Genomic DNA, 27,724 nt, shown 5'->3' with positions numbered 1-27,724 from the left:
ATCATAAAGAGTCAATGCATTTTTATAATTTTTTTGTCATCAATATCTCATAGAGTCAATCATTAAAATTACATTCCAACACCTCTCTTCCTCAACAATCAATGGCGATGTCTTTTTTTCTGAATTCATAAACTAAAAAATTTCTTTTAGCAAATATGCAATTTGCTAGCCCTCCACTCTGCTCCTCCAAAGTTGAAGTGGCAAAAAGCAGAAAATGAAAACAATCTCTGTAAAATAAATGCTAATAGTTAATCGAAGTCCCATGTCCCATGTTGAATAGCTACCAAGCTCAAAGCAGCCGCCACTATTAAAAAAATGAATAAGTAAAGCCCACATAAACTACAATTTGTAACCAGAAGTCAAATAAAACCACAGATTTGAAGGAAAAACTGCAATATCAGAAGATGCTAATGCATTTCGCTACCAAAAGAAAATTTTCTGGTTTGCTTAAATTTGAAAAGTTTAGATATCATGAATGGAGGTGAATTTCAAAAGACAAGAGAATAACTTGTAGAAGGATAGATCAGAAATTTAAAAGAAATGACACCAGGGGAAGAATCTCGGGCATAGTAGTATTATAGACAAGGAAGGGAATCATAAATCCAAAGTACATAGCATCCAGTCATCAGTGGCTTTTGCGCTTCAAAAGAAGAAAAATATAAATATTTTTTCGATGTTCATCATCGTAGATGTAGAAATTATCTGTAAGTTTCTGGGCAAATCGTTCAAACAGCTCCTTCACGATATTCTCATTTACGAAGTGTTCCTTTATAAGTCCTTCCACTACAGCTCGGAAATGCAAGACTATGGTTTGGACATCGGCCGGGGTTTCCTTTATGGTGTTTGTCATTGGGACCATTCTCTCAATTGTGAAATATCCATTTCTCTCTACAATTGCCTCTAACTCTCCTGGGGAAACGTAGTATAGAGGAAGGTTGAAAGAATTTAGTTTTTCTTCACTGATTACTCCCTGCAATCAATACGAAAGAGAATCATTATTATTTTAACAAATAATGAAGAAGTTTATACATACAAATGTTTGGTGACAGCCAAAGTGTGGGATATAAATTGGATGTAGAAACCTTTTACAGAAGTTTTGCACTTAAGTTTTTCTTTTCACCAGCCAATCCTTCCTAATTCATACTTTTACTGAAAAAAATTCTTTTGTAATTCCTTACAGGACACTGAAAATGATGGATTTTTTTTGTTTCATTGGACATTCAAACTGGGCTAGGACTACGCAATGGGAGTTAATCTATCTCCTATCTCATATGACCTTTCATAAATTCGAATCTGAAACTTATATAATGGTCCAAAACTTTAACCACCGGTATTTCCGCTTGGATATTTTGAATTATGTTATATAGTTGTGTTCAATCAATATTTATGTTGATCTGCTAAATGATGTTGATCCACCCATGTGGGTGCATTTATTGTTACTTGGGAAGTTGTAGCTCGTGGAGCCTGCACAGCCTCAGCATGCAATTTGTCTTTATTGTGTGAATAATTTACAGAGGGCAGAAGAAGAGTAAGCTGTGAGACAGAGAGGTTAGTTCGTTTAGTTGAGTTGAACTGTGTTACTCCTCCTTTCTTGTATCTCTCTTATTGATCTTATAGTGAGATTTCCTCTCTCTCGTGGACGTAGGCCGAGTTTGGCCGAACCACGTAATTTGAATTGTGTTTTGTGTGTTTTGTGTGTTGGTGTATCTGTGTATGCTAGTTTCCTCTGCTTTCCCCTTAACAAATGAAACAAAAGAGATTGAGCTATATATATATATATTATTTTTCATGGGCATTATTAAAATTATTTCATTGGGGTTTTAAGGATTTGAAGATCCCAACCATTAAATTTAAGACTTTTATATTTGAAGTTTTGGGTTTTATTACCTTTAGAAAGGTGATAAGGTGTATGTAATAGGAGATATATTACCTCTTGTAACCTAGCTCTTTTGAGTCTTCAATAGACCAAAAAAAATAAATAAAGTTTTTGGAGCAATTTGTAAATATTAATACAATAAAGACACTAAGAGCAAAGGCATATATTTTTCAATGAGATAAATAAGTGTACCTGTTAAGGACGAGGACAAGTTTATGGTCCAAAATTAAGTTCTTCGTTGATAAGAATCATCCTTGTAACTCAATGATCTTCTAAAAGAAGTTTAATTTGAAAAAAAAAAAAAAAAAAAAAGGGATCACATGTCTTTGCCATTTGAAAGTGAAATTAATCAGTTATGTAAATTGTAAATTAATGAAAAGTAGCAAAATTAGGAAATTGGGAACACTAGATTACATTTGAAAACATAATTCTTTTCAAAGAGAGAAAAATTATGAGCACCAACCCACAACTCCCTAATTTCTCTCCTTTCTCCATTGAATTGAAATTGTTTAGACTTGTATTTATACTTGTTTTCATCTCTATAACTTGAATTGAACACTTTGTAAGAACCACCCATAGCTTTGGTGCCACGTATTGGGCCAACGAGTAGCATACATGGACTTGAAATATATGCTTTATGCCTGATTAAAGATCCATTTGTTCCAAGGCTTTATCATTTAAGCATTGGCTTGTTCATGCATATAAACCACTCCTCAAGAGAACAAAAAAAAAAAAAAAAAAATATGGCCTATTTTTTTAATTAAAATTACCAAATTAGGTAATGTTTTAAACAAATTATAAAAGTACGACATTCTACTCTTTAAGATGTTGATACCCGCCGGTCTCACATGGCACACAGTCATTGCTACAAAACAATTAATGCTATCCTAATTTGAGAAAAAGCATATAACATTGATGCTTTGCCTAATTGTTCGGGTCTCTGTCCTTCCACGTGTCTATGTGCTTGTGTTTTAGATGTTGAAAATATGAAAAATTAATTTTACATTTATTAATATCAAACAAATAAAAAGGGAGAGCCATTTTCAATATACTTAAAATTTAGGAAATTGGCATATAAACATGTGGAGGGCAGGTCCCCTATATAATTTCCCTGTATAGACTCCTAAAATGTTGTGTGTTTCCGACAACGTTTAATGCTACTATCTTAGGCTAACACACAAACACACACATGCATTTAGTTTCTAAGTTTAATTAGTGTTGACTATCAATAGCTAATCCCTTAATCAACTCCTTTAATGGGCCAACTAAAAATTTTATAGTACTTCTAAAAAGCAAAAAGGCTTGTTTTGGTAGTCCTTGAGTGAAAAGTTGAATTTCCCATTAAGGGTAAGATGTCTCTCTAACTTTTACTTTCCATCTTTTGACTTTCTCTTATTGTCGACAAACCATCATGACTCTCTGAATTTCTCTAACTTTTACTTTCCATCTTTTGAGTTTCTCTTATTGTTGACAAACCATCATGACTCTTTGAATTCCTCGCTCCATCTTTTAGTTCACTTAATGTACATGAATCACAGTTCTTCTTCCTCTCTATAGTTGTATTATGTCCACTAGCTACTCCTTTTTTCATGGTTTACTCTTCCATTTCTTCTGTATTTTTATCCAAATGTACGCAGATAGGTGCCTAAAATATTGATGACAAACTAGCGATGGCCGAACATGATGACTTATAGTGTCGTGTCATGATAAAAGAGATTGCAAGTGCTTATTTTTATTCTTTTTTTATTTTATGTTTTAAAAAATCGTAGAACTTTTTTCCCTCTTGTTTTCTTTTTCTTTCTTTAAAAAAGTCCATGTCTTTCCTTTTAGATTGGAGTATTTTCACCTCAAATTTGATTTCAACCATGCAAGCGAGATCTAGAGTCACTTGCTCTCTATTGCTTGATCAAGTCACTCAAATTTGTAGCACTTTAAAATCTTTTATCACCAAGTACGAATATTGGTCCTTTTTTTCTTCCCTTTTTTTTTAAAAGGTAAAAAATTAAGGTGTATTGGTATTTTTTTTTTAAAAAAACATTTTTTTAGCTTTCCTAGTGAATAAACAAGTGGGTAGAGTGGGTTCCTTAATTTAATAATTTTTTATCAGTGTATTATTTTTTTTTTCTCATGTGTAATCTTTACTACAACACAGACAAAAAATATCTATGTAAATGAGAGACTCCAAAGCACACATCACTGAGAGATGGTAAAAGTAGGGTGATAAGTTATTATTAGATGTGCCTTTTTTTTTTTGCAAACTTCCCTAAACAACTGATTTTGTAGATGTGTTTAAGGTACACAATCTCTATTAAAATGGCTAAAAACAAACGGTTGCAAGCACAAAAATAGGCACCACTAACCTCATGCTACCACTAACATCATGCTAAATAACTTCTAGGCACCACTAACATCGTGCTAACTAACTCCTACAAACTAGGCAGAAAATAAAACACTAGCTTGTAGGAGTTAGTTAGCATGATGTTAGTGGTAGCATGATGTTAGTCGTGCCTATTTTTGTGTTTGTTATCGTTTGTTTTTAGCATATATAATAGTCATTTTCTCATCAATGAAGTAGTAGAGTTTTCAATCCAACTTTAGTTCCCCTTGTTTTTAAATTTATCGTTTTCTTCTTCCATTTTACATCAATGGTATCAGACCCAATTAAGAGTTCCACAATGGCTTCTGAAACTTTTGTGCAGCCAGCCATTCCACGCTTTGATGGTCACTATGACCATTGGAGCATGCACACGAAAGATTTTTTGAGGTCCAAAGAATATTAGACAGTTGTTGTTTCCGGAGTAGCAGAACCAATAGCAGGTGTTGTGTTGACAGATGCACATAAGGTGGAGCTTGCAGGGCAGAAGTTGAAGGATTTTAAAGTAAAGAATTATCTCTTCTAGGCAATTGATCGTTCCATCCTTGAAACCATTCTTTGTAAAGAAACTTCCAAGAAGATCTAGGACTCTATGAAGAAGAAGTATGAGGGGACAACAAAGGCAATGAGGGCACATCTGCAAGCACTTCGAGGCGATTTCAAAACTTTACACAGGAATTCTGGAGAATTGGTGGCAGATCACTTCTCTAGGACGATGGCAATCGCAAATAAGATGAGAATCCATGGCGACCAAATGACAAATGTCACTATCGATCATTGAGAGGATTCTTTGTTCGATGATAACAAATTTCAACTATGTTGTTTGTTCAATTGAGGAATCTAAAGACACTGACAACATGTCCTTTGATAAATTGTAGAGTTCTTTGTTGGTTCATGAGCAGAAAATGAATTGGCAAGACAAGGAGGAGCAAGCGTTACAAGCCTCGGCATCAAAAGGAGGAGGTCATGGACAAGGAAGAGGCAGAGGTGACAATGATAGTAGAAAATCAAATCATAAATCTAAATATTCTTATTCTCAAATAAGAGGAAAATGTCATGACAACAACAACAATCATTCAACGCCTTCCAAGTCAAAGTCAGCAAACATATCAAGAGTTGAATGCTACAAGTGTCACAAGTTTGGCCCCTACAAGTCAGAGTGGCGTACTAATCTAAGGAGAGATGGTGGAAAGCAGTCCAATTTTGCTTAGAAGAAAGAAGAAGTGTCTTTGTTAATGGCTTGTCATGTGAAGGACGAAACATATGAGTGGCCGCAGCAAACATATGAGTGGAGTGAAGCTTGTATTCTCTGAATTAGACACTGGCCGCAGCAAACATATGAGTGGAGTGAAGCCTGTATTCTCTGAATTAGATGAAGCTTTTTGTGTTGTTGTGAAGTTTGGTGATAACTCTACAGTATTTTTTATGGGAAAAGGAAAGGTAGCAATTCAAACCAACAAAAATTATATTCAAACTATTTCTAACATTCTCTTTATTCTAGATTTGAGAACAAACTTACTCAGTGTTGGTCAACTACAAAAAAAGGGATATGGAATCTCTATAAAAAATGAAGTCTGCAAAATTGAAGATGAGAAGTTGGGCTTCATAGCTTAAGTCAACATGACATTCAACCGAATGTTACCATTGTATCTCCATGACACCGCTCACTAATGTATTTATGCAAGATTGGGAGAGAAGGAATGGCTATGGCATTTTTGCTATGAGAATCTTAGCTTTGGTGGGTTGAAGACTTTACAACAGAAGAATATGGTGACTGGTCTTCCTCAACTTACAGCTCCTGCTGAAGTTTGTGAAGAATGTGTTGTTAGCAAACAACACCATAATCAATTCCCACAAGGGAAATCATGTAGGGCAAAGGATGCACTGGAGCTTGTTCATTCCAACATTTATGAGCCAATAACTCCATGCTCTAATGGAGGAAAAAGACATACTTACTTTCATTCATGGTTTTAGTCGTAAAAGCTAAGTTTATTTTTTTGCAAGAGAAGTCTTAAGCCTTTCTAGCCTTTAAAAGGTATAAAGTGCTGGTTGAGAAAGAAGTTGGCAGTCCCATAAAAAATTCTTCGCATAGATCATGGTGGAGAATATAACTCACATGAATTTGCAAGTTTCTGTGAGACTCATGGAATCAAAAGGTAGCTTATATCAACTTATACGCCCCAAGGAAATGGCGTTTGTGAAAGGAAGAATCATACTATTCTAAATATGGTGCGAAGTCTTTTAATAAGGAGTTGTATTCCAAAGAGCTTCTATCCTAAAATAGTTAACTGGAGCATTCATATATTGAATAGAAGTCCCACACTTTCGGTTCAAAATAAGACACCAGAGGAAGCATGGAGCGGATGGAAACCAGTTGTTGATCACTTTAGTTTTTTTGGGTGTGTTGCATATGCCCATATTCCAGATCAGAAGAGGAAGAAGTTGGATGACAAGGGAGAAAAATGTGTTTTTCTTGGTGTTAGTGATAAGTCAAAAGCTTATAAGCTTTACAATCCTAACACTAAGAAAATACTTATCAGTCGAGACGTTGTTTTTTATGAAGACCAAATCTAGGAATGGAGCAAAAATGTAGTTGGAGAGCCAATTCCAACTAGTTTTGATGGAGAAGATGGTGATGAAGCAAACCATCCATAGCAAAACCTTGCTCCTGCAACTGATGCATTTGAGAATCCTCAAAATGAAACTCTTGCAGCCTCTAAAGTCACTCCAACAGCACTAGAAGCAGCAATTGAATCATGTTCTCGTCGTGTTTGAAGGAGGCCAGCATGGATGTTAGATTATGAGGTAACTAGAATTGATCAATCTGAAGACCAAATCACTCATTTTACTCTATTTTTAGATTGTGATCCTATAATGTTTGAAAGTGCTTTCAAAGAATCAAAATGGCGGAAGGCTATGGATGCTAAAATTGGGGCCATCGAAAAGATTGACACTTAGGAGTTATCTAATCTTCCAGAAGGGCACAAAACAATTGGCATGAAGTGGGTTTGCAAGACAAAGTTGAAGGAGAATGGTGAAGTCAACAAGTACAAGGCACACTTGGTGGCCAAGGGCTATAAGTAAGAGTGCAGTGTTGATTATAAAGAAGTCTTTGCTCCAGTTGCAAGGCATGACACAATCATATTGGTGATTGCATTAGCAGCTCAGAACTCATGGCCTATCTTTCAACTGGACATGAAGTCGGCGTTCCTTCATGGAGATTTGAAGGAACTGGTATTTATCGATCAACCTCTTGGTTATGTGAAATATGGAAATGAGCATAAAGTATATAGACTAAAGAAGGCTTTATATGGATTAAAACAAGCCCCATGGGCTTGGTATAATCATATAGAAACTTATTTTTTGAAGGAAGGATTTCAAAAATGTCCTTTCGAACATACACTTTTCATAAAAGTTGAGGATTGAGGAAAAATGCTCATTGTTTGTGATAAGTCCCTAAAATATATGATTTTAGATCCTTATTTACCTATGCTTATCCTCATTTTATTATATATTGACCTAGAGATATCATTGTTCAGAGCTATGCAAGGTTTATTTGTCTTTTTAGGAAAAACAAGTTAAAACCATGGAGTTAGGCATTACAAGAAGTCAAGGAGAATTTGGAGGATTCAAAGTTCAAATTTAGACGTTTAGCCAAACTCTAGAAACTTCAGAGCATAAATGGACAAGAAGATGATGCTCAAGCATGTGGCGCGACCAGTAAACCACAGGGGTGACTTAGACTTACACTGCAAACTCCAAGGTTCAGACTGACATCGAATTGCTACAATTTTCGACCAAGTGCTCGACCAAGAGACCCACTAGGGCGACCACATCGAGAAGTTGAGATAGAACTGAAATTCAGAAGTACCGAGAGTCTCAATGAAGTATTTGACCAAGAGACCTTTAGGGGTGACTATGTCGAGATACTGAGATTTCCTGAAGACCGAGATACTGCATGTCTTGACCATCGAAATCTTGAGGCATGACGAAGTTGAAGGAATTGGAGATTCGAATCCCTGACTTCCTGCGAATCTCGACTAGGGCGCACACAAAAATGATGAAGGAGCAACTTGGTCGATAGAGACAATCTGCCGCGCAAGATCTTCTGCAAACCTTCCTAAATTGAAAAACAAACTTTGTAAACCCTAGAGCCTATAAATAATTACTACGAACATGAGCTTTGGCTTCTTCTTTAGCCACTTTTAGGTTACTGGCAGAATTAAGATGTCATTGAGAGCCAAGATAGATTAGGAATAGCATAGTTTTCAACTCCTGTTTCAGTGTATGCATGAAGTGCTCGTCGGCCTGTGAGAACGGGCAGCGCTCGTGTGCTAACCATGTTTATTACACGAGCACTCTGTTTATAATTCCCGACGTTAGTGACAGAAGTTCTGAATAATAAAGGGATGATTTTTTTTACCTTTACTTTCATTTATATGCTTTCGTTTACCTGCTGTGTGTTTGATGAAGGATTGTAGATAAGGATAAGCACTTTTATGTATCAGTCAGAGGGAAATAGTCGGCTACGGAATCGCAGGGGTTTTCATTCATAGTTGAGACAGGGTATACTCTAGTTCTCGACCGTGCTCTACATAGTTGGTGCACCCTTGCTACCCTGTGCTTTCGATTGCCCCTCTCCTGCTTTGGCCTGCTCGGGTTAGTACTTCTATGAAATTCTGGATGAACGTAGATAGAGGCATGGCGTCCAACGTCTGGTTTGGACCACAATATTGCTTTGTAGTAGTAGGGTAACTCATAAATTACTTGCTTTCCACTAGTATAGATTTACTCGCTTTTATTTAATCGCTTTTCAGTAGTTAGAAACAACCACTATTGCAAAGTATCACCTTTTACTTCCTTTTTATAACAAGGCCATAATAAACTAACTTGGAAGTGGTTTACAACTGCGCTTCATGTCCTTGTGGATCGATACCCGACTTACCCACTTTCCACTGTACTTGGGATAGTTAGGTTTATAAATATTATTTTTGGTAGTGGCCCAAGCCTTGGCAAGCCTACTAGTTTGCTTATATGATGATCTAATCTATACTGGAAGTAATACAACCATGTCTGGAAGTTTTAAGAAATCCATGATGGCTAAATTTGAAATGTCTGATCTTGGCATGATGCATTACTTTCTTGGCATAGAAGTGTTGCAGTCTTCCATTGGCATTCTTATTTCTCAAAAGAAATATGTGGGAGAAATCTTGGACAGGTTTCAGATAAAAGATGAAACAAACAACTAAAATGAGACTCTAAGTGTCTAAAACATGGAAAATACATATTTAGGTGAAAAGAACGTGCATTGACACAATACTCATGTGTAAATGGCCTGCAGAACCAAGTAATTTGGAGAATGAGGCAACAATACTTCCCAAGTTAGAATCTAGGAGGAAGAAAAAACTCAAAATGGATTAATGTTGGGTTTTATTTTTAATTTATATATCTAAGTTTTTCATTATGTAACACTTTCTCCTTTTTGGGTTTTCTTTTTCCTTTACAAACATTGTGGAGTAATTTCATTTGGAGTTATGAACTTTATTTTACATTGATTTGTTGAATTTTAGATTTTTGGAAATTTGTACTAACAATACATATGTTTTGTTTAGTAATAAATTTTGGATTTTTCATTTGCTATTTTGATCTTGTTTATGAGTGTTTATTGAATATTTAAGTAGAATATTGAATGCATTTTTGGCATATTTAAAAGTAGGCATTCTATATTCTAAATTTCTTCATTATTGAATTTGTATAGAAGCAACATTTGATTTGAAAGAAAAAAGAGTGTTGGCAATGAGAATGTGTTGTCGCTAAAAGTGTTATTGCTAAACATGCATCGCGTTTGGCATAACTTTTTAATGACAAATTTATGTTATATCATTAAAACCCTATGTCAACAAGTGTTCCTAAAAAATTTCAGAGAAACAAATTCGTTACTAAATGATTTTGTGACTAAATTTTTATCCTTGATGTTATTTGCCAATGAATTACTTTCTTCCCTAATGATTTTTAGAGACAAATTTATAATTTTTTTTTTTTGCACAAAGCCTAAGAACATTTTCTTTGTCACAAAAATTAGAAAAACTCAATTGTGAGGATTTTTAGAAATGAATAACTTTTGTGGACGAAAAGTATCTTTTGGCAACAAAATTCATATTCGTCTCTGAATGTTAACATTCAGTGACGACTTTGAGTGATGAAGTAGAGACAATTTTTATTTCTGCTAAAAACTTTTTAGTGATCAATTTTTAAATTTTAAGGATGAATTGATTTATCCTTAAAAAGCATTTTTTCTTGTAGTGTTAACTAATGTCATAAAAATAATTGAACTTATCTTATTTATCAAATTCATCTAAGTCAGTTTAGGAAAGTACATAATAATTTTTTTCATTGATTTGAATAAAAAATTATTAAAATAATTTTTTTGGCTAGATTAGAAATATTAAAATTATTCAAAATCTAAAAGATATTATGAAATGTATATTTTTTCGTACATATTCAAATTCTTTAGAAAAGGTGTTTTTTTAAAAAAAAAAAAAACCTAAAGTGTAAGATGAAAGATAATTTTATTCAAAGAGAAACGAAATTAATTAACATTGAATGAAAAATTAAAATAAAATCACCAAGGAAAAAAAGTATGCATATGAAGTTATCCTTACTGGTTTAATAATCAGCAAATATGATGACATCTATTTTTTAAAAATTATAAATTTATATTTTTTGTTAAAAAAAACAGTAGAATTTGGGAGACCAACTGAATAATAATAGTATAGTTATGAAATGAAACAAACATATTTCATTTGTATAATTTTACATATATTGATTCAATCATTGTTAGCCGTTACTAAAATATTAAACTGTTGTGAAATGTGGCTCACATTCTAAGGGAAAGCATGAAAGAAATTAGGGTGCAACAATGCAGTAGGGCAAACCATCGACGCTAGCCCTGTAACCGTCAACATTTTGACTCGGGATATCCAGCACAAATTTCAAATTTTGAATAAGGAATGTTAATATGGTTGGGGTTTGGAGGGAAAACCTCTGAGAACTCTATATATATATATATGTTATTTATGATGTATTATGAGTGTTGGTTGATAGTTGTTGAGAGAATTGAGAGAGTTCTTGCATTTCTTTTGTAATTTATACAAGAAGATAGTGAATCCTTACAGTTTGCTCCCGTGGATGTAGGCATTACCAAACGACGTAATTCCTGGTGTCATTGTTATTGTTATCACTTTCATTTACTTGTTGTGGTTGTGGAATTGTTCTGCATTCACTATTTAAGTATTGCATTATTTGTTTGATTCTTATACAAATATACATTCTGTTGTGCATATTTCGGGGTTTTACACAACAAATTGGTATCAGAGCATTGTTGTGAAGGCCCTATATGGAATTCAACCGGAAGGCATGGATGAAGCAACATGGAATGAGTTGGAGGCAAAGGAAGTATCAACCATCTATTTGTATTTGGCTGATGACGTGTTGAATCACGTCATGGATGAGAATTCTCTAGCAACAGTTTGGTGTAAACTAAAAAGCCAGTATATGTCTAATTCTTTATCGAACAAACTTTTTCTTAAGCAAAGGTTGTATTGACTTAAGATGGTGGAGGGTTCTGATTTGAATCAACATATCAACACTTTCAATCAGATTGTGAGTGATTTGGTGCATGTTGATGTAAAGTTCAAGAAGGAAAACAAGGCGCTGAGGCTATTAAATTCCTTACCTACGTCTCAAACTTATGAAAACTTGGTTACCACTCTTACATGTGGCAAGAAAAGCTCGAATTCGGAAGAGGTGACAAGCGCATTACTCGGTTTTCATAGAAGAAAAAGGGCTAGCGATAATGTTTCACACAGTGAAGGGCTTGTAATGAAAAGTAACTAAGAACATTGGAAACATAAGTCCCGGAGCGGATCTCGGTTGAAATTCGGGAAGAGGAAGGGCGTGAAGTGTTTTAGGTGTGGTAAAATTGGGCACATAAGACCAGAATGTATGGAGTGGAAGAATGGGAATGATGTAGCTGAAGAAGACTCAGGAAGCAGTGATGGTGATATGTTATGTGTTTCGTCGGGTTTGGAGTGCCTCATGGATGATTCTTGGATTGTAGATATCAGATGCCTTTATCACATGACAACAAATAGAAAATGGTTCAACACCTACAGGTCAGTTAATACTAGTTATGTTTTGATGGGAAATGATATTTAATGCAAAAATTTGGCTTTGAAAATTGTCAAAATCAAAATGTATGATGGTGTTGTAAGAACTATATGTGATGTAAGGCATGTACCAGGTCTAAGGAATAATTTAATTTCATTAGACACTTTAGATTGTAATGGATATAGTTATAAGTATGAAAGTGGGGAAATAAAAGTGTGTGAAGGCGACTCGTTAGTGATGAAAGAAGAAAATGAAGCAAGAAATATCTATGCACTGTAGGGTGTTATGGTTGTAAGTGGAACTGCAGCTATAAAATCAATTCTCATTACTAATGGAATCCAAATGATCGTTGGATTGATCAGATTATCCTTTCAATGGGCTAGAATTTGATACTTGAACAAAACTAGATCTTGTGGAATCATATTGAATATTTGACGATACATTCCGTACCTTGCTAAAAAACCGATCCTTGTTTACCAACCACATAATGTCTAACCAAATCCAATTCTCTCTCGATACGTTCCTCAAAAAATCCGATTCGCGCGGATTCTTCCCCCAACTAACGAAGAGATCTTGGCGGAATTGCCACATATGAAATTGAACACAATTTTGCAAAGAAATAGCCCACTTGTTTCTTAAGAATAGATGGGAAACATGCTCAATATCAGTTGATTGAATAGTCAGATTTTCTATGGCATATGTTGTTACGGCATATGAGTGACTACATGTATTCAGATGTTTGGGGATCGGTGAGGATAGCATTATGGGGTAGACATATATTTTGTGTGGGTGTATCACGAAAGGTCTTAGTTATCTTATGTGGCTGAAACCTAAGGTGTTTCCCAAGTTTAACATGTGGTTGAGGTGGAGAACCTAAGTGGGAAAGAGATCCTCAAGTCATACATTAGGACTACATACACTGGTTTCATTCAAGAAGTTATTTGTATGATAATTCTTGGGGAAGATAGTGAGTATGATGTGTTTCTCATGTGACTGATCATCAAAGATATTGCTAGATGGGAGAGTTGTAAATTAATTGTGGGTAGGTTTTGTGGTAGACTACTAGTGTGTGAGTGGATGTCTACTAGTGCACTATTCTAGTGATGGAGGATCTAGGATTGGTGTTATGTCAAGATAGTACACCTTTCAGGGGTGTAAGAATGGTGGGTGTAAGCTGGGTGATCCTACGGCAAACAAAGGGGTGATTGAGGACACGAATTTTGGGGAGAAAGTCTTGGGGCAGTGTACTCAGGTAAAGAATAAGAAATAATGTAGAGACCCAAAAAATTAAATTTATGAAAATCATAAAAGAAAGGGAAAGAAAAGAGAGAATTTGTAGGGCAAGCAACAAGGACTTCTCGACGAGCGCAAGGCACTTGTCAATGAGGAAATACCGAGAGTCAGGGAATTTCAGGGCATTTAAGGATTGTCGACGAACCTGCATCTCTCGTCAATGACAGTTCTTCATTGGCTCGTCAACGAATCATTTATTCTTGTTGACGAGTCCTAGCCTATCAATAGGCTATGTGTCATTTTCTAGAAAAATTTCTCTCCCCTCTCCTCTCTCTCTCTCTCTCTCTCTCTCTCTCTCTCTCTCTCTCTCTCTCTCTCTCTCTCTTTTTCTCTCCCTCTCTCTCTCTAGGGCTTCGGTCCTCTTTCTCTCTCTCTTCAATTTCGGCTCCGTTTTAGGCTGAATCAACAATCAGGAACCACCACGATGATCTACAGAAGATTCTCATCTATTTAATGGGAGCGAAATCACGATTTGGGAGTTTTGGGGCACTGCTCCAAAACTGAGGTAAGGGTGTTAAACGTTGGTTTTTATTGGTAATTCGGAGCATTTGAGGTCTAGGAAATGCTAAATGATAAATATTATGAGAGTTGAATTGATTGATTTGGGAGAAATGTGAATTTTAGGGTTTTGAGTTTCGAATGCCACGAGCATGGGATTAGGAATTTTAGTAGGCCTCTCAATAAGTCAGGTAAGGGGATTAAATTATAATAGTCATTTTTTTTTTTAAATTACTAGTTGAGTAAATATGTGAAAATGAAAATATGATATATTCACTGTGGTTTTTATATTATGATTATCAGATGAAAAATTGTGTGGCATGAGGAATATGAAGTAATAAATTTATATTGGGAATGTGTATGAAATTGAGATACGTTTTTTCTACTCAGAAATGATATTACGTTATAAGTATGAAAATGTTTTACTCAGATGTGAATATATGAGGAACCCAGTATGATATATATCCATGTGTATTTTTACTAAGTAATGATGAAAATTGATATACTGATGAGTATTTTACTAAGAAATGATGAATTGTGATACATAGATGTATTTTACTAGGAAATGATAATAGATGTGTTATACATATATGTTATAACTAAGAAATGATAAAATGGGATATATATATATATATATATATAGATGTTTTAATGAAATGATGAGAGATGTGTTATATATAGATATGTTAAATGAAATATACAAGCATGGGATGAGAATTATACAGAAATGATGCGAATTATACTAATATATTGAGTTATACTGATATAGTGAAATGTGAATGTGGAAATGCGAAAATGAGAACCCTGATGGACCAGAGTTATTCTGAAAGCACGGTACCATTGTTAGGATTGTGTTAGTGCAACCACATGGCTTGTATAGCGCATGGTGTGACAGTCGATTGGGCCAGTGTAAAGGGTTGCGTTGTCCCCTGGAGTCTGGACCAGGTGTGGACAGGCCAATCGTACTATAGACATATCCCCCCTTTGATTTAATCGGGTAGGCCAACAGTGGCTAGATCCACTTTATGGGCCGCACAACCAGGTCATGGGGGTGATACATGACGAGGTGAATATCGTTAGGGTAGCCATGAGTTACAAACACGTAATGGATTCTATACTGGAAGAAACTCATGAGCTATATTATGGTTACTTATTACAGACACAAAATGAACAACTATGAGTTACAGACACAATGTGTTGCATACTGGGGGATACCCATAGGCTATAAAATGTGAATATGAATATGAGAAATGAAAGAAAGTGGAATTGATATGAGAAATGATCAGCCGTGGGTTATAGACACAATGTGCTATATGTTAGTGGACACCCACAGGCTAGGAAATGTGAATATAAATATAGGATATGAAAGAACATAAATATGATTACGAGGAATGAGAAAGGAAAGAGTATGTGTATGATATGAGATGTGAAAGCATACGAATAAGAATTGATAAATGGAAGTATACATATGTGATTATGAAAATGATATGAAAGCTTATGAAACTATGCTTTACACATGTATATGATTATGAGTACATATCTGTATATATTTTCCTAGCTAGTATATTTATTAAAAGGGAATGTAATATGATGTAATTGAACTCATATGCCACACACTGTAAATAATTTGTTTCGACTTACTGAGAGGTGTCTCGCCCAAATATCTAAACATTTCAGGGAATCGTGAGAGTAGATAAAGCTCCAAGATAGAGGGAATTGGTACCCTGATAGACAAGCTAAGTGTTTTGAGTTAGAGAGTGTGTCTTGTTAAATCTACCGGGATTTTTGTAGAGTTGTGGAGATATATATGTGTATGTATAGATATATAGTACGTTGGTATTTGTGTTCGGCGTGTTATGTAAATATTGACTTTTGCTGTTAGGTATGTTTGTATGTGCTAGATTGATTACCCGGTACCCCACATCGGGTTGAGCCTTGATGATATATGGTATCAGAGATATTGGTTAGAGATGTTGAAATCTGATATGGATATATGATTTATTATTATTGATTATTATTGTAAAAGAGAAAATAAAAAATCAGGGCATCACATGTAAATTCTAGAAAATAGTGGCAGCAGCAAACATGTAATTTAGGCGGAGTTAGGTACTCAGGCCAAAAATACGGGAAATCCTATCTCAATTCAATAGTATCATGGTATGAATGGGCATGTGATGCAGGAGAAGCTATGATTATGCGTCAAACATGCGTAATTAGGCGTTTAAATTCATGCATTGAATATTATACTTTTAATTAAATGCCTAATTATGTTTAGTATTTTAACATTGAGCTCATTTGAGATAATTATCTTGTTTTTGCTGTAAAGTTACGGATGTTTTATTATTGCAGGATAATTTTCAAAAATTAAAACTAAGTCATGCACGCAAAGAGAGGCCGTTTTTGACACTACTTTAGAATTTAAGTATAACTCTCTCATATGACCTTTGATTTAGATGATTTAAAATTTTGTAGAAAGCTAAGAGAACCATCTATAACTTTAATGTTTTACGTTTTGAGAAATACTGACTGCAACAAGGTCGAAATCGGATGTGAAATTACCACACACTGTTTTTGTGGACTAATGGGTGGAGAGGACTCACTTAATCATTAATTGTGATTGAAACTCAGCGAGGAATTGCATTCAATTGATTTCAATCTAAAAAAATAATATAGAGACAGATTTAAGATACACAAACTCTCTCTTCTAATTGGTTATTTACCCTCACTCCACCATACTACGTTACATACACACACATCTATTTATAGCAAAAGATGGACAATAGGTAGAATTAAATTCAAACAAGTAGGTTGAAGTTGGTGAAGAGTTGGTGGCCGCTGATCTCCAATGTCAATAGAAGCGGCTAGTTGGTGCGGCTGTCGTAGTCAAATTTTGCTGCCACTGTCAAGTATACTCTTCAACAAATTAGTACATGGAGTCAATTTCTATTATTCAATTGTTAGGTGTCGATTACTAGTAGTGGCCTGTCGGTTATTGGTAGTGGCCTTAGGTTGTTCCTCTATTTTCGGCATTCTCTATATTCTAAACATGGTGGCTATTTAAGCAGTCGTGGGTTATCAATGAAGCACATAAAAACTATTGTAGAGAAAAATTATTCCAAAAATTGTGGTACATTTTCACCCGAAGAGAATATTTTTGTGAGTGCTCTATTTACATTTACGATGGGCCTATCATTAATGTAGCGAGATGCAACAAGAAGATTTGAATTGTACTGAGACACATTCAATTGGCCGTGTGAAACGATGAGGAACTCAGCAAGATTCTTGGGACGTGATGATTGCCAATGGAAACCTTCACAATTCGAGTTTCCAATGGAAGCTTCTTCCAGCTGAGGAGGCAATGTGGGAGCGAAAAAAAAAAAGAAGCTACAAGAGATGTGTCTGAATATGGATCTTGAGGACAAGGATCCACTTACTAGGGGAAGTATTGTTAGGCCTGAGAGGGGGGAGGAGGTTAGACGTGCGACGCATGGACTGACGTAATGACATCATGCAGGGATGGTTGGCATGAGTGCAGGGACTGGGTCACAACAGTTAGAGAAATTTATGCTTGATGTTATCTTTTTGCATTTATTTTAGAATTTTATTTCAATTAGTACGTGGAGTCAAATATCTATTAATTCAATTTTTAGGTGTCGGTTATTGGTAGGCGTCGGTTACTGGTAGTGGCCTTAGGTTGTTCCTTTGTTTTCGGCATTCTCTGTATTCTGAACATGGTGGCTGATGGATCCATACCCAGTCAAAGCAGATGGCTGCTACGGCTGCTGCTTCTTCAACATCTACGGCGCCGGCAGGATCTCCGTCAACCTTTGCTGCTCCACCTGCTCTGCCGGAAATGTTGACATTTCCGGCCGCCCGTTGAAGTTTTTTGCTCCCGCTTGTGTATATATATGTGTTGTGTGTGGAGTTGTAAATGCAGTGTAGTGAGAAATGTGAGTTGTGAGAAGTGAGTGTGGTGTGTTGCAGGGTGCATAAGAGAGTTGAGTGAGAGTTGAGTGATTGTATCCTCCTCCTCCTCTGTATCTTTCCGAGTAAATAGTAACCTCTCACTCCCGTGGACGTAGGCCGGAATTTGGCCGAACCACGTAACTCCGGTGTCAATATTGGTATGTGTTTGTTTATTTATTTTATCCATCAATTACTTGATCTGTAAAACCCCAACAAAGTGGTATCAGAGCGTATTGTTGGAGTAGAATTCCAGATCGGAGAAAATTCCCAGATTTTGAGCCTCTGTCCAGTAGCTCAAAATTTAATTTTTGAGGCTACCACCGAACTCCTCTCATCAAGACGAAGCCAACAGTGTCAACCGGAGCTCCAAAGAGCATCAGAGTAGGCCACACGCGCCTACACGCCCCTCCAACGTCCAGGGGACGTTTCCACGAGCCCACACGCGCCACCACGCGCCGGCTGAAGCTCGGGAGTGGTCTCACGCGCCTCCACGTGCCGGCGACACCTCGGCAGTGCCTCCACGCGCCGGTGAGTGCATGGCCAGACGGCGGAAGGTTGAAGACGACGCCACGTCAGCGCCACATCACCGAGACCCGCGCCGCGTCAGCGTCCAGTCAGCCTGACGCGTCAGCGCCACGTCAGCGGCCACGTCACCGGGACTCGCGCCGCGTCAGCGTCCAGTCAGCCTGACGCGTCAGCGCCACGTTAGCGGCCACGTCACCGGGACCCGCGCCGCGTCAGTGACACGTGGCGCCCAGTCAGCAAACCGGTCAACGCCACGTCAGCACACGTTGACCAATTTTGACCGAAGTTTGACCAGGCCTTTCAAGGCCATTTTAGGTCCGTTTTCCGAACAACTTAAACCATTTCCAGGGTTTTCGACCGTTACGGACGCAACCGTACATTCAGTTTCTTAAGATTCTGCCCCAATTTTTCTGTACAAGCAAGTTAGTGCTTAAAATCAATGGAGGAATCAGACTCGGGTACTATAATCAAGCTCACAGCCTTCAATTACACTCTGTGGAGGTCTCGGATGGAGGATCTCCTTAATTGTAAGGATTTCGCAGACCCTTTGGATTATAAAGGTATGAAACCAGATTCCATTAAAGATGATGATTGGAGAAGAATGAATAGGAAGACCATTGGTCAAATCAGACAATGGATTGACCACAAGGCATATCATCACGTCGCACAAGAGACTGATGCTTATAGTCTTTGGGAGAAGCTGGAAAACATGTACCAGGCCAAGACCGCTCGCAACAAAGCCATGTTAATGAGACGGCTTGTTAATCTGAAGTTAAAAAGCGAGACCTCTATAGCTGAACATACTAGTGAGTTCCAAAATCTAGTAAATCAGCTTTCATCAGTAAAGATGGATCTTGGCGATGAAGCAGAAGCATTGTTGCTTCTTAGCTCCTTACCAGATAGTTGGGAGACATTGGTCATCACTCTTAGCAATTCAGCTCCTGACGGCAAACTTACCATGGCGATGGTAAAAGATGCTTTATTCAACGAAGAAGCCAGGAGAAAAGAAACAGGTGCAGATCAGTCACAGGCCTTTGTTACTGAAACCAGAGGCCGACCTCAAGAAAGTACCAGTACCAGAAGTCAAGGTAGAGGCAGAGGTAGAAGCAAATCTAGAGGAAGATCCCAGGATCGCAGCAGATTCAGTGATGGTAAAAATTGGCAAAGAGGGAAAATCTCTTGCTACTATTGTGGCATTGAAGGCCATATGAAGAAAGATTGTCGAAAATTTCGACGGGATCATGGTTAAAGCCACCAGCAACAAAAGAAGGAGGAAGGTGAGAACTCGGTCACCTTAACTTAAGATATATCAGTTTTCTCAAATGATGAAGCTGCATGTTGTCATATTGGGAACCACGACACTGAATGGGTGGTAGACACAGCAGCCTCCTACCATGCCACTCCCCACAAAGAATTCTTCACGATGTATAAATTTGGAGATTTTGGTACAGTAAAGATGGGGAACACTAGTTCTTCTCAGATCGTGGGAATCGGAGATGTGCAGATTGTGACCAATATTGGTTGCACCATAACACTAAAGGATGTGCGACATGTCCCAGACCTTCGGCTAAACCTTATTTCTGGGGCAGCCCTTGATAAACAGGGCTACGTAAGCTACTTTGGGAAAGGTGCTTGGAAATTATCAAAAGGTAATTTGACAATAGCACGAGGACGCATTTGCTGCACATTGTACAAAACGCAGGTAAAGATTTGTACTGATGTCATCAATGCAGTGGAAGATGAAGCATCACCAAACCTATGGCATAAGAGACTCGGACACGTGGGAGAAAAAGGACTCCTTACACTGGCGAAGAAGGCATTTATAAAAATCACAAAAGGTATTACCTTAAACCCATGTGATTATTGCTTATTTGGGAAACAGCATAGAGTTTCATTTAGTTCCTCTATGAAGAGAAGGTAAAAGCCATTGAGTTTGGTACATTCTGATGTATGCGGACCCATTGAAGTGGAATCAATCGGCGGCAACAGGTATTTTGTTACCTTTATTGATGACGCTTCAAGGAAGGTGTGGGTATATTTTTTGAAAACAAAGGACCAGGTTTTTAAATATTTCAAGGAATTTCATGCTATGGTGGAAAGGCAAACAGGGAAGAAATTGAAGTGCCTCCGGACAGACAATGGAGGCGAATATACTTCCAACGAGTTCAGAGCATACTGTACTGAACGTGGTATTAGGCATGAAAAGACGGTCCCACGTCCCCCACAACATAATGGTGTAGCTGAGAGAATGAATCGAACCATTATGGAGAGAGTTAGAAGCATGCTTAGTATGGCTAAATTACCTAAGCCATTCTGGGGGGAAGCTATTCGTGCCGCATGTTACCTTATTAACAGATCACCGTCAGCACCACTTAACTTTGGAATTCCAAAAAAAGAATGGACCAGAAGAAAAGTTTCTTACACTCATCTAAGAGTGTTTGGGTGCAAAGCTTTTGCATATATATCTAATGAGCAGAGGCAAAAGCTCGACGCGAAGTCCATTCCATGTATCTTTATTGGCTATGGAGATGGTGAATTCGGCTACAGATTATGGGATCCAGAGAGGAAGCAGGTCATCAGATCGATAGATGTGGTTTTCCATGAAAACCAGGTGTTTGAGGACTTTGAACCACAAACAAAGTCTAACCAGCCTAGTTCCAATGCTCCAGTCATTGTAACAGATCCTACACCATCATATTCTCCCACAAACCATGGAGAATTGCAGGATGATCCTTTGGAAACAGATGTAGAAGGTGTTGAGCAGGGGGAGCAACAACCCCCTTCACCAGAAATTGCAGAATCATCACATCAGTCAGATGATGAGGTATATCCTCCTCCAGAAGAAGCTGAGCCCAGAAGATCTGAAAGAGGTCGTATTCTGATTCCGTCGAGAAGATATCTAGAATCAGAATATCTTTTACTCACTGATGAGGGGGAGCCAGAAAGTTTCCAAGAGGTCCAGTCTCATACCGACAAAGCCAAATGGATAGAAGCTATGAAAGCAGAGGTGAATTCTTTACACAAGAATCAAACGTATGAGTTGGTAAGACTTCCCAAAGGGAAGAGAGCACTAAGGAACAAGTGGGTGTTCAAGCTTAAGAAAGATGGCAGTGGACAAATTGTGACGCACAAAGCCAGATTAGTCGTCAAAGGTTTCGAACAAAAGAAAGGTGTTGACTTTGACGAGATATTTTCGCCAGTAGTGAAAATGACAACAATTCGAGTCATACTCGGATTAGTAGCCAAGATGAATCTAGAGCTTGAACAAATGGATTTGAAGACAGCCTTCTTACATGGAGACTTGGAAGAAGACATCTACATGGAGCAACCAGAAGGATTTGAAGTTCCAGGGAAAGAACATCTAGTCTGCAGGTTGAAGAAAAGTCTCTACGGTCTTAAGCAAGCACCGAGACAGTGGTATAGAAAATTTGACTCTTTCATGGTGAGTCACGGATACAAAAGAACTGCAGCAGATCAGTGTGCATATGTTCAGATATTTCCGGATGGTAGTCTTGTCATGCTACTACTCTTTGTTGATGACATGTTGATCATTGGTCAGGATGCAAGCAAGATCAACAAGCTAAAGATGGAGTTGTCTAAGTCTTTTGAAATGAAGGACTTAGGCCCAGCTCAGCAGATCCTAGGCATCAGGATCAGTCGTGACAGGAAAGCCAGAAAGTTATGGTTATCACAGGAGAAGTATATTGAACGGGTAATCAAAAAGTTCAACATGGAAAGTGCCAAGCCAGTAAGTACTCCACTTGCCAATCATTTCAAGCTAAGCAAGAAGTTGGCTCACTCATCAAGGGAAGAAATGTCAATAGTCCCATATTCATCAGCAGTTGGAAGCTTGATGTACGCAATGGTATGTACGAGACAAGACATTACCCACGCTGTAGGTGTTGTGAGCAGGTTTCTTTCCAATCCAGGGAAAGACCATTGGGAAGCTATGAAATGGATTCTCAAGTACTTGAAAGGTACATCGGGATTGTGCTTATGTTTTGGGGAAGCTGAACCAATCTTGGAGGGTTACACTGATGCAGACATGGCTGGTGATCTTGATGGAAGAAAGTCCACATCAGGTTTTTTGTTCACCTTTGCAGGGGGAGCTGTATCATGGCAGTCAAAATTGCAAAAGTGTGTTGCCCTATCCACAACAGAAGCAGAATATATTGCCGCAGCGGAAGCTGGGAAGGAGATGTTGTGGTTAAAACGGTTTCTTCAAGAGTTAGGAGTCAAACAGGAAGAATACAAGGTACATTGTGATAGTCAGAGTGCACTGGACTTGAGCAAGAATTCAATGTACCATTCCCGAACAAAACATATTGACATTCGCTATCATTGGATACGCGAAGTAATGGAACAACAACTGTTGAAGTTAGTCAAAATTCATACTAAAGAAAATCCGGCAGACATGTTAACAAAGGGAGTAACCTATGAGAAGCTCCAGCTATGTAGGGATATAGCTGGGATGGATGTCAATTGAAGATTAACATATTATTCTCCTCCTATGGGTATGGAGGGGGAGAATTGATGGATCCATACCCAGTCAAAGCAGATGGCTGCTACGGCTGCTGCTTCTTCAACATCTACGGCGCCGGCAGGATCTTCGTCAACCTTTGCTGCTCCACCTGCTCTGCCGGAAATGTTGACATTTCCGGCTGCCCGTTGAAGTTTTTTGCTCCCGCTTGTGTATATATATGTGCTGTGTGTGGAGTTGTAAATGCAGTGTAGTGAGATATGTGAGTTGTGAGAAGTGAGTGTGGTGTGTTGCAGCGTGCATAAGAGAGTTGAGTGAGAGTTGAGTGATTGTATCCTCCTCCTCCTCTGTATCTTTCCGAGTAAATAGTAACCTCTCGCTCCCGTGGACGTAGGCCGGAATTTGGCCGAACCACGTAACTCCGGTGTCAATATTGGTATGTGTTTGTTTATTTATTTTATCCATCAATTACTTGATCTGTAAAACCCCAACAGTGGCTATTTAAGCAGCCGTGGGTTATCAATGAAGGGCATAAAAACTGTTGCAAAGAAAAATTATTCCATAAATTGTGTACATTCTCACCTGAAGAGAATATTTTCATGAGTGCTCTATTTGCATTTACGCTTGGATTATCATTGGTATCAGAGCAAGGTTATTTATGTGAACCAATAGGGAGCGTATTGAGGAGTTGGAGGCTGGGCTCGGTGGAGTGTAGGATGGGTTATACAAGATGGAGCTCGACATGGCCGATATGCTTCGTTATTTGGAAGAAACCCTGAATCGCCTCTCTGATGTATTGCTCGCAAACGTGGAGCCTCCAAACTATGGTAACCAATACCGTGAAGGCCATAATGTGGGAAAGATGGTTGTATCTCCTACCCTCTCCTCCTCCATCGAAAAATTCCTTTCTGTTTATCGGTGCAACCACTCGTTGTTGTTCTTCAATTGAAGTTCAACAATGGCGGGACGTGGGAAAACCCTAGGGTCGGGAGCTGCCAAGAAGGCCACTTCTTGGAACAGCAAGGCCAGGCTGCAATTTCTGGCAACTACGCTGAGCGCGTCGGCGCTGGTGCTCTGGTCTATCTCGCCGCCGTCCATGAATACTTAGTAGCGAAAATTCTTGAATTGGTGGGTAAAGCAGCGAGAGAAAACAAGAAGACTCGAATTGTACCGAGACACATTCAATTGGTCGTGCGAAACGATGAGGAAATCAACAAGCTTCTCGGGGACGTGATAATTGCCAATGGAAACCTTCATAGTTTGGGTTGCCAATGGAAGCATCTTCCAGCCAAGGAGGCAATGTGGGAGCCAAAAGAGAAAAAAAAAAGGCTACAGGAGATGTTTCGAAATATGGAGCTTGAGGACAAGGATCCACTTGCTAGGGGAGGTATTGTTAGGCCTGAGAGGGGGGAGGAGGTTAGATGTGCGACGCATGGACTGATGTGATGATGTCGTGCATGGGGATGGTTTGCATGAGTGCAGGTACTGGGTCACAGCAGTTGGAGAAATTTATGCTTGATGTTGTCTTTCTACATTATATTTCAAAATTTTATTTCAACTAGTACGTGGAGTCAATTTCTATTAATTCAATTTTTAGGTGTCGGTTACTGGTAGGCATCGGTTACTGGTAGTGGCCTATTGGTTACTGGTAGTGGCCTTAGGTTGTTCTTCTGTTTTTAGCATTCTCTGTATTCTGAATATGGTGGTTATTTAAGCAGTCGTGGGTTATCAATGAAGGGTAGAAAAATTATTGCAAAGAAAAATTATTCCAGAAATTGTGGTACATTCTCACCCGAAGAGAATATTTTTGTGAGTGCTCTATTTGCATTTACGTTGGGCTTATCGTTTTGCATATTGTAGTACTACGAATTGGCCTTTAACTTACATGGGGCTTCCAATATGTGGCAATCCTAACAGGTGGTAGATTGGAAGGTTGGAAGAGGACTACTTATTTGTAAAGGGTCGGATTACCATTATTCATGTTGTTCTTTCCAACATTCCCATATATTTTTTTCTCTCTTTCTAGAATTCTAGCAAGGTTGGCTCTACCCTTGGAGAAAATCATGAGAGATTTTTTCATGGTTAGGTGTTGGGAGTGAGAAAAGAGATCCTTTAGTTAGTCGAGAGAAGGTGAAAAGACCTAAGTAGAAAAGGGGGTTTAGACCTGGGGAATTTGGTGTCTAAAAACATCTCCTTAGTTTCCGGGTAAATTGCTTTGGAGATTCCCTCTAGATGGTTGACCCTTTATGGCATATGATTATTAAAAGCAAGTATGGTATGCATTGGAATGGGTGGGATACTAGGGCTAGTTGCATGATTTTTTTTTGTGCATGTCCTTGAAGATTTATTTCCTTTATATATCTGTTTTTTCTTTCATCTTGTTTGTCACAATATTGGAAATTGGAATCATAATTGTTTTTTTGAAGATTTGGTTGGGTGAAGTTCCTCTGGAATGTTTGGTCCCTCATATTTCTAGATTGTCTCTCTTGCATAATGATTCAACCAATATTTTTTATTTGTTAAAAGGGGGCATCTTTTTTGGTATTTTCATTTATTTAGGAATCTTAATGAGAAAAAATATGAGAATAGGCTGTTGTGGCTGAATATGTTGAATTCTTTTGTTTGTCAAGCATATAATAATTCCAGGATTTGAATTGGGGATTATTTTGGTTGGTCTTCTCCTAAATCTTTTATTGCCCAATTATTTAAAAGGGCAAATTTGTGTCTTTATCCCTTATACAAATTTATTTTTGATGGCTAAGGTTGCTTATAAAATCAATAAAATAATTCACAAGTAAAATTCTTTCTATCACCCAAATCAAGAAAAAGTAAATAGAAAAATTAATTAATAAAAGAAGAAGAAAAGGAAGAAGTGGGGCGTCAGATTGAATGGAGTACTACTAACCGCCTTGGCCATGTCGCGGAGGCAGTTTGCTACAAGATCAAACGTCATACCAGCAGTAGTCTGAGAGGAAAGGATCCCATCGGGAAGAGCCAGTAATATCAGCAGCATCAAACCCCCTCCCACAACCTCTTCTGCTCTGCATCTCAGAAATGCCTCCATATCTCCGCTGTACTGAGCTGAGTATGCCTCTGCCACTTCCCTCACAAACCCACTGCTGTGGACACTGCCCCGGTTAAATGCAGGAGAGCTCCTGTCCCCCACCTCCACCGGCACTCTTGACAGCCAGTGAAGTGCATAAGAGGAGTGCACCAGATGAAGGGAGGACTTTGGGAACAAGCGGCCGTGGAAGGAACCGGGTACCCCCGCTGCAGTGTAGTCCCTCGTCCGAGGGAGGGACCGAAAGAGAGTGTTGAAATCGTTATCAGCGTGATCGTTGAAGAAAACTTGGAATTCAGGGACTTGATGTTCCGCGGATTGGTATTTGTGTTTCACAGCTTCTATGATATTTTGCACTGCAATGAATGTGTTGGGTCCTGCGGAGCAGCCCAAGTCTGCAATCCTGAACGGGCTTGAAGGATCGAAAGAGGCATTTTTGAGGTCAAGTTTTGCCCAGATTGATTCCGCTATTATATCTTTAGCGGCATCCAAAACCCCTTTCTGGTAGATGTATAGGAAATAAAAAAGATGAAAATATCAGCATGAAAAGAAAAAACCAAGAAAACAAGAAGGGGGGAAGGGGGGAGAAAAAAAAAACACCTGATATGAAGAATTTTCAGCATAGCTATAAGGGCTATCTGCACCACTGGTGGTACATAATTTGGGTTGGGGTTCAGACAAATTCTTGGCCTCCTTGCTCATCTTTTGCTTAATTTGTGTGTATCTGTGTGCGTATATAAGTACTTTGAATATTAAGCAAAGTTGCAGGGATATTAATAAAGTACCACTTAGCTATCTAAGCTACAAAAACAAAGCCCAATTATTGATTGGACCATCATCTCTGGGTCGCTTTCTGGGATCTGCAGCGGGGACCGGAAACTTAATATTACGTCTTCCTCCATATCAAGACTTAAAAAATACTGTGCTTTCGTAAGATGAATTTGGTGATAATTGAGAATCAAACATGACGTGATGTGACAATAGTTTGTGTAATTCGTAGTTGTTTAATTGTCTTTGTTTGCACGTTGCTTTTAGTTAACCACTACTTCTTATTATAAACATTTCAAGGATTAATTGGTCGATCAAGTTGCCACTATATATCAAACAAGTTTTGCCTTTCGGCTTGCTAATTAATGAAATACTAGTGGCCTTAATTCATCTTCTCTTTATAATGACTTTTGGTTAATGGAAAGAAGGGAAATGCCTACCAGTTCGGGATAACAAAATGAGTGAGAGTTAAATGAGTTTGGATTTGGGTTGACCCATTTGTTAATAGGTGTTGCGGGATAAAAATGGCGTTGTCTCACAAGACTGCTCTTTGACTTCCGGTGACTTGAAAAATGTGAAAGCAAAACAAGTTTGGAGGACCCGGGGTGTACTCTGGGGGATCACTCCGATATTTAAGTAAGGGAAATGCTTCAAAAAGATTGAATGCAATAGTAAAAGTGATTTAGGAATGAGATACCTCCGCTTGTTTGTGTT

At 38.0% G+C, this 27,724-nt stretch overlaps 1 protein-coding gene across 3 annotated transcripts; it reads right to left on the bottom strand.

Annotated features, from left to right (window-relative positions):
- LOC131159358 (loganic acid O-methyltransferase-like) lies at positions 1–27,030 on the bottom strand. Of its 3 annotated transcripts, none has more exons than XM_058114229.1 (3): positions 26,843–26,991; positions 26,087–26,743; positions 1–304 (listed from the first exon to the last, which is right to left on the bottom strand). In XM_058114229.1, the coding sequence occupies exons 1-3, from the start codon at positions 26,942–26,944 to the stop codon at positions 290–292; spliced, it is 774 nt and encodes a 257-aa protein (XP_057970212.1). In that variant the 5' UTR covers positions 26,945–26,991; the 3' UTR covers positions 1–289. The 3 variants fall into 3 exon arrangements, with proteins under 3 accessions (XP_057970212.1, XP_057970203.1, XP_057970219.1); XM_058114220.1 differs by lacking the exon at positions 1–304 and adding an exon at positions 469–970 and having other exon boundaries at positions 26,843–27,030; XM_058114236.1 differs by lacking the exon at positions 1–304 and adding an exon at positions 469–970 and having other exon boundaries at positions 26,137–26,743; positions 26,843–27,030.
- Between the last annotated feature and the right edge of the window lie 694 nt (positions 27,031–27,724).

The sequence above is a fragment of the Malania oleifera genome, chromosome 1, assembly GCF_029873635.1.
Source record: "Malania oleifera isolate guangnan ecotype guangnan chromosome 1, ASM2987363v1, whole genome shotgun sequence".
NCBI classification, from domain to species: Eukaryota; Viridiplantae; Streptophyta; class Magnoliopsida; order Santalales; family Ximeniaceae; genus Malania; species Malania oleifera.
The sequence above is the reverse complement of the archived record's forward strand: the minus strand, read 5'-3'. Positions and strand labels throughout refer to the sequence as shown.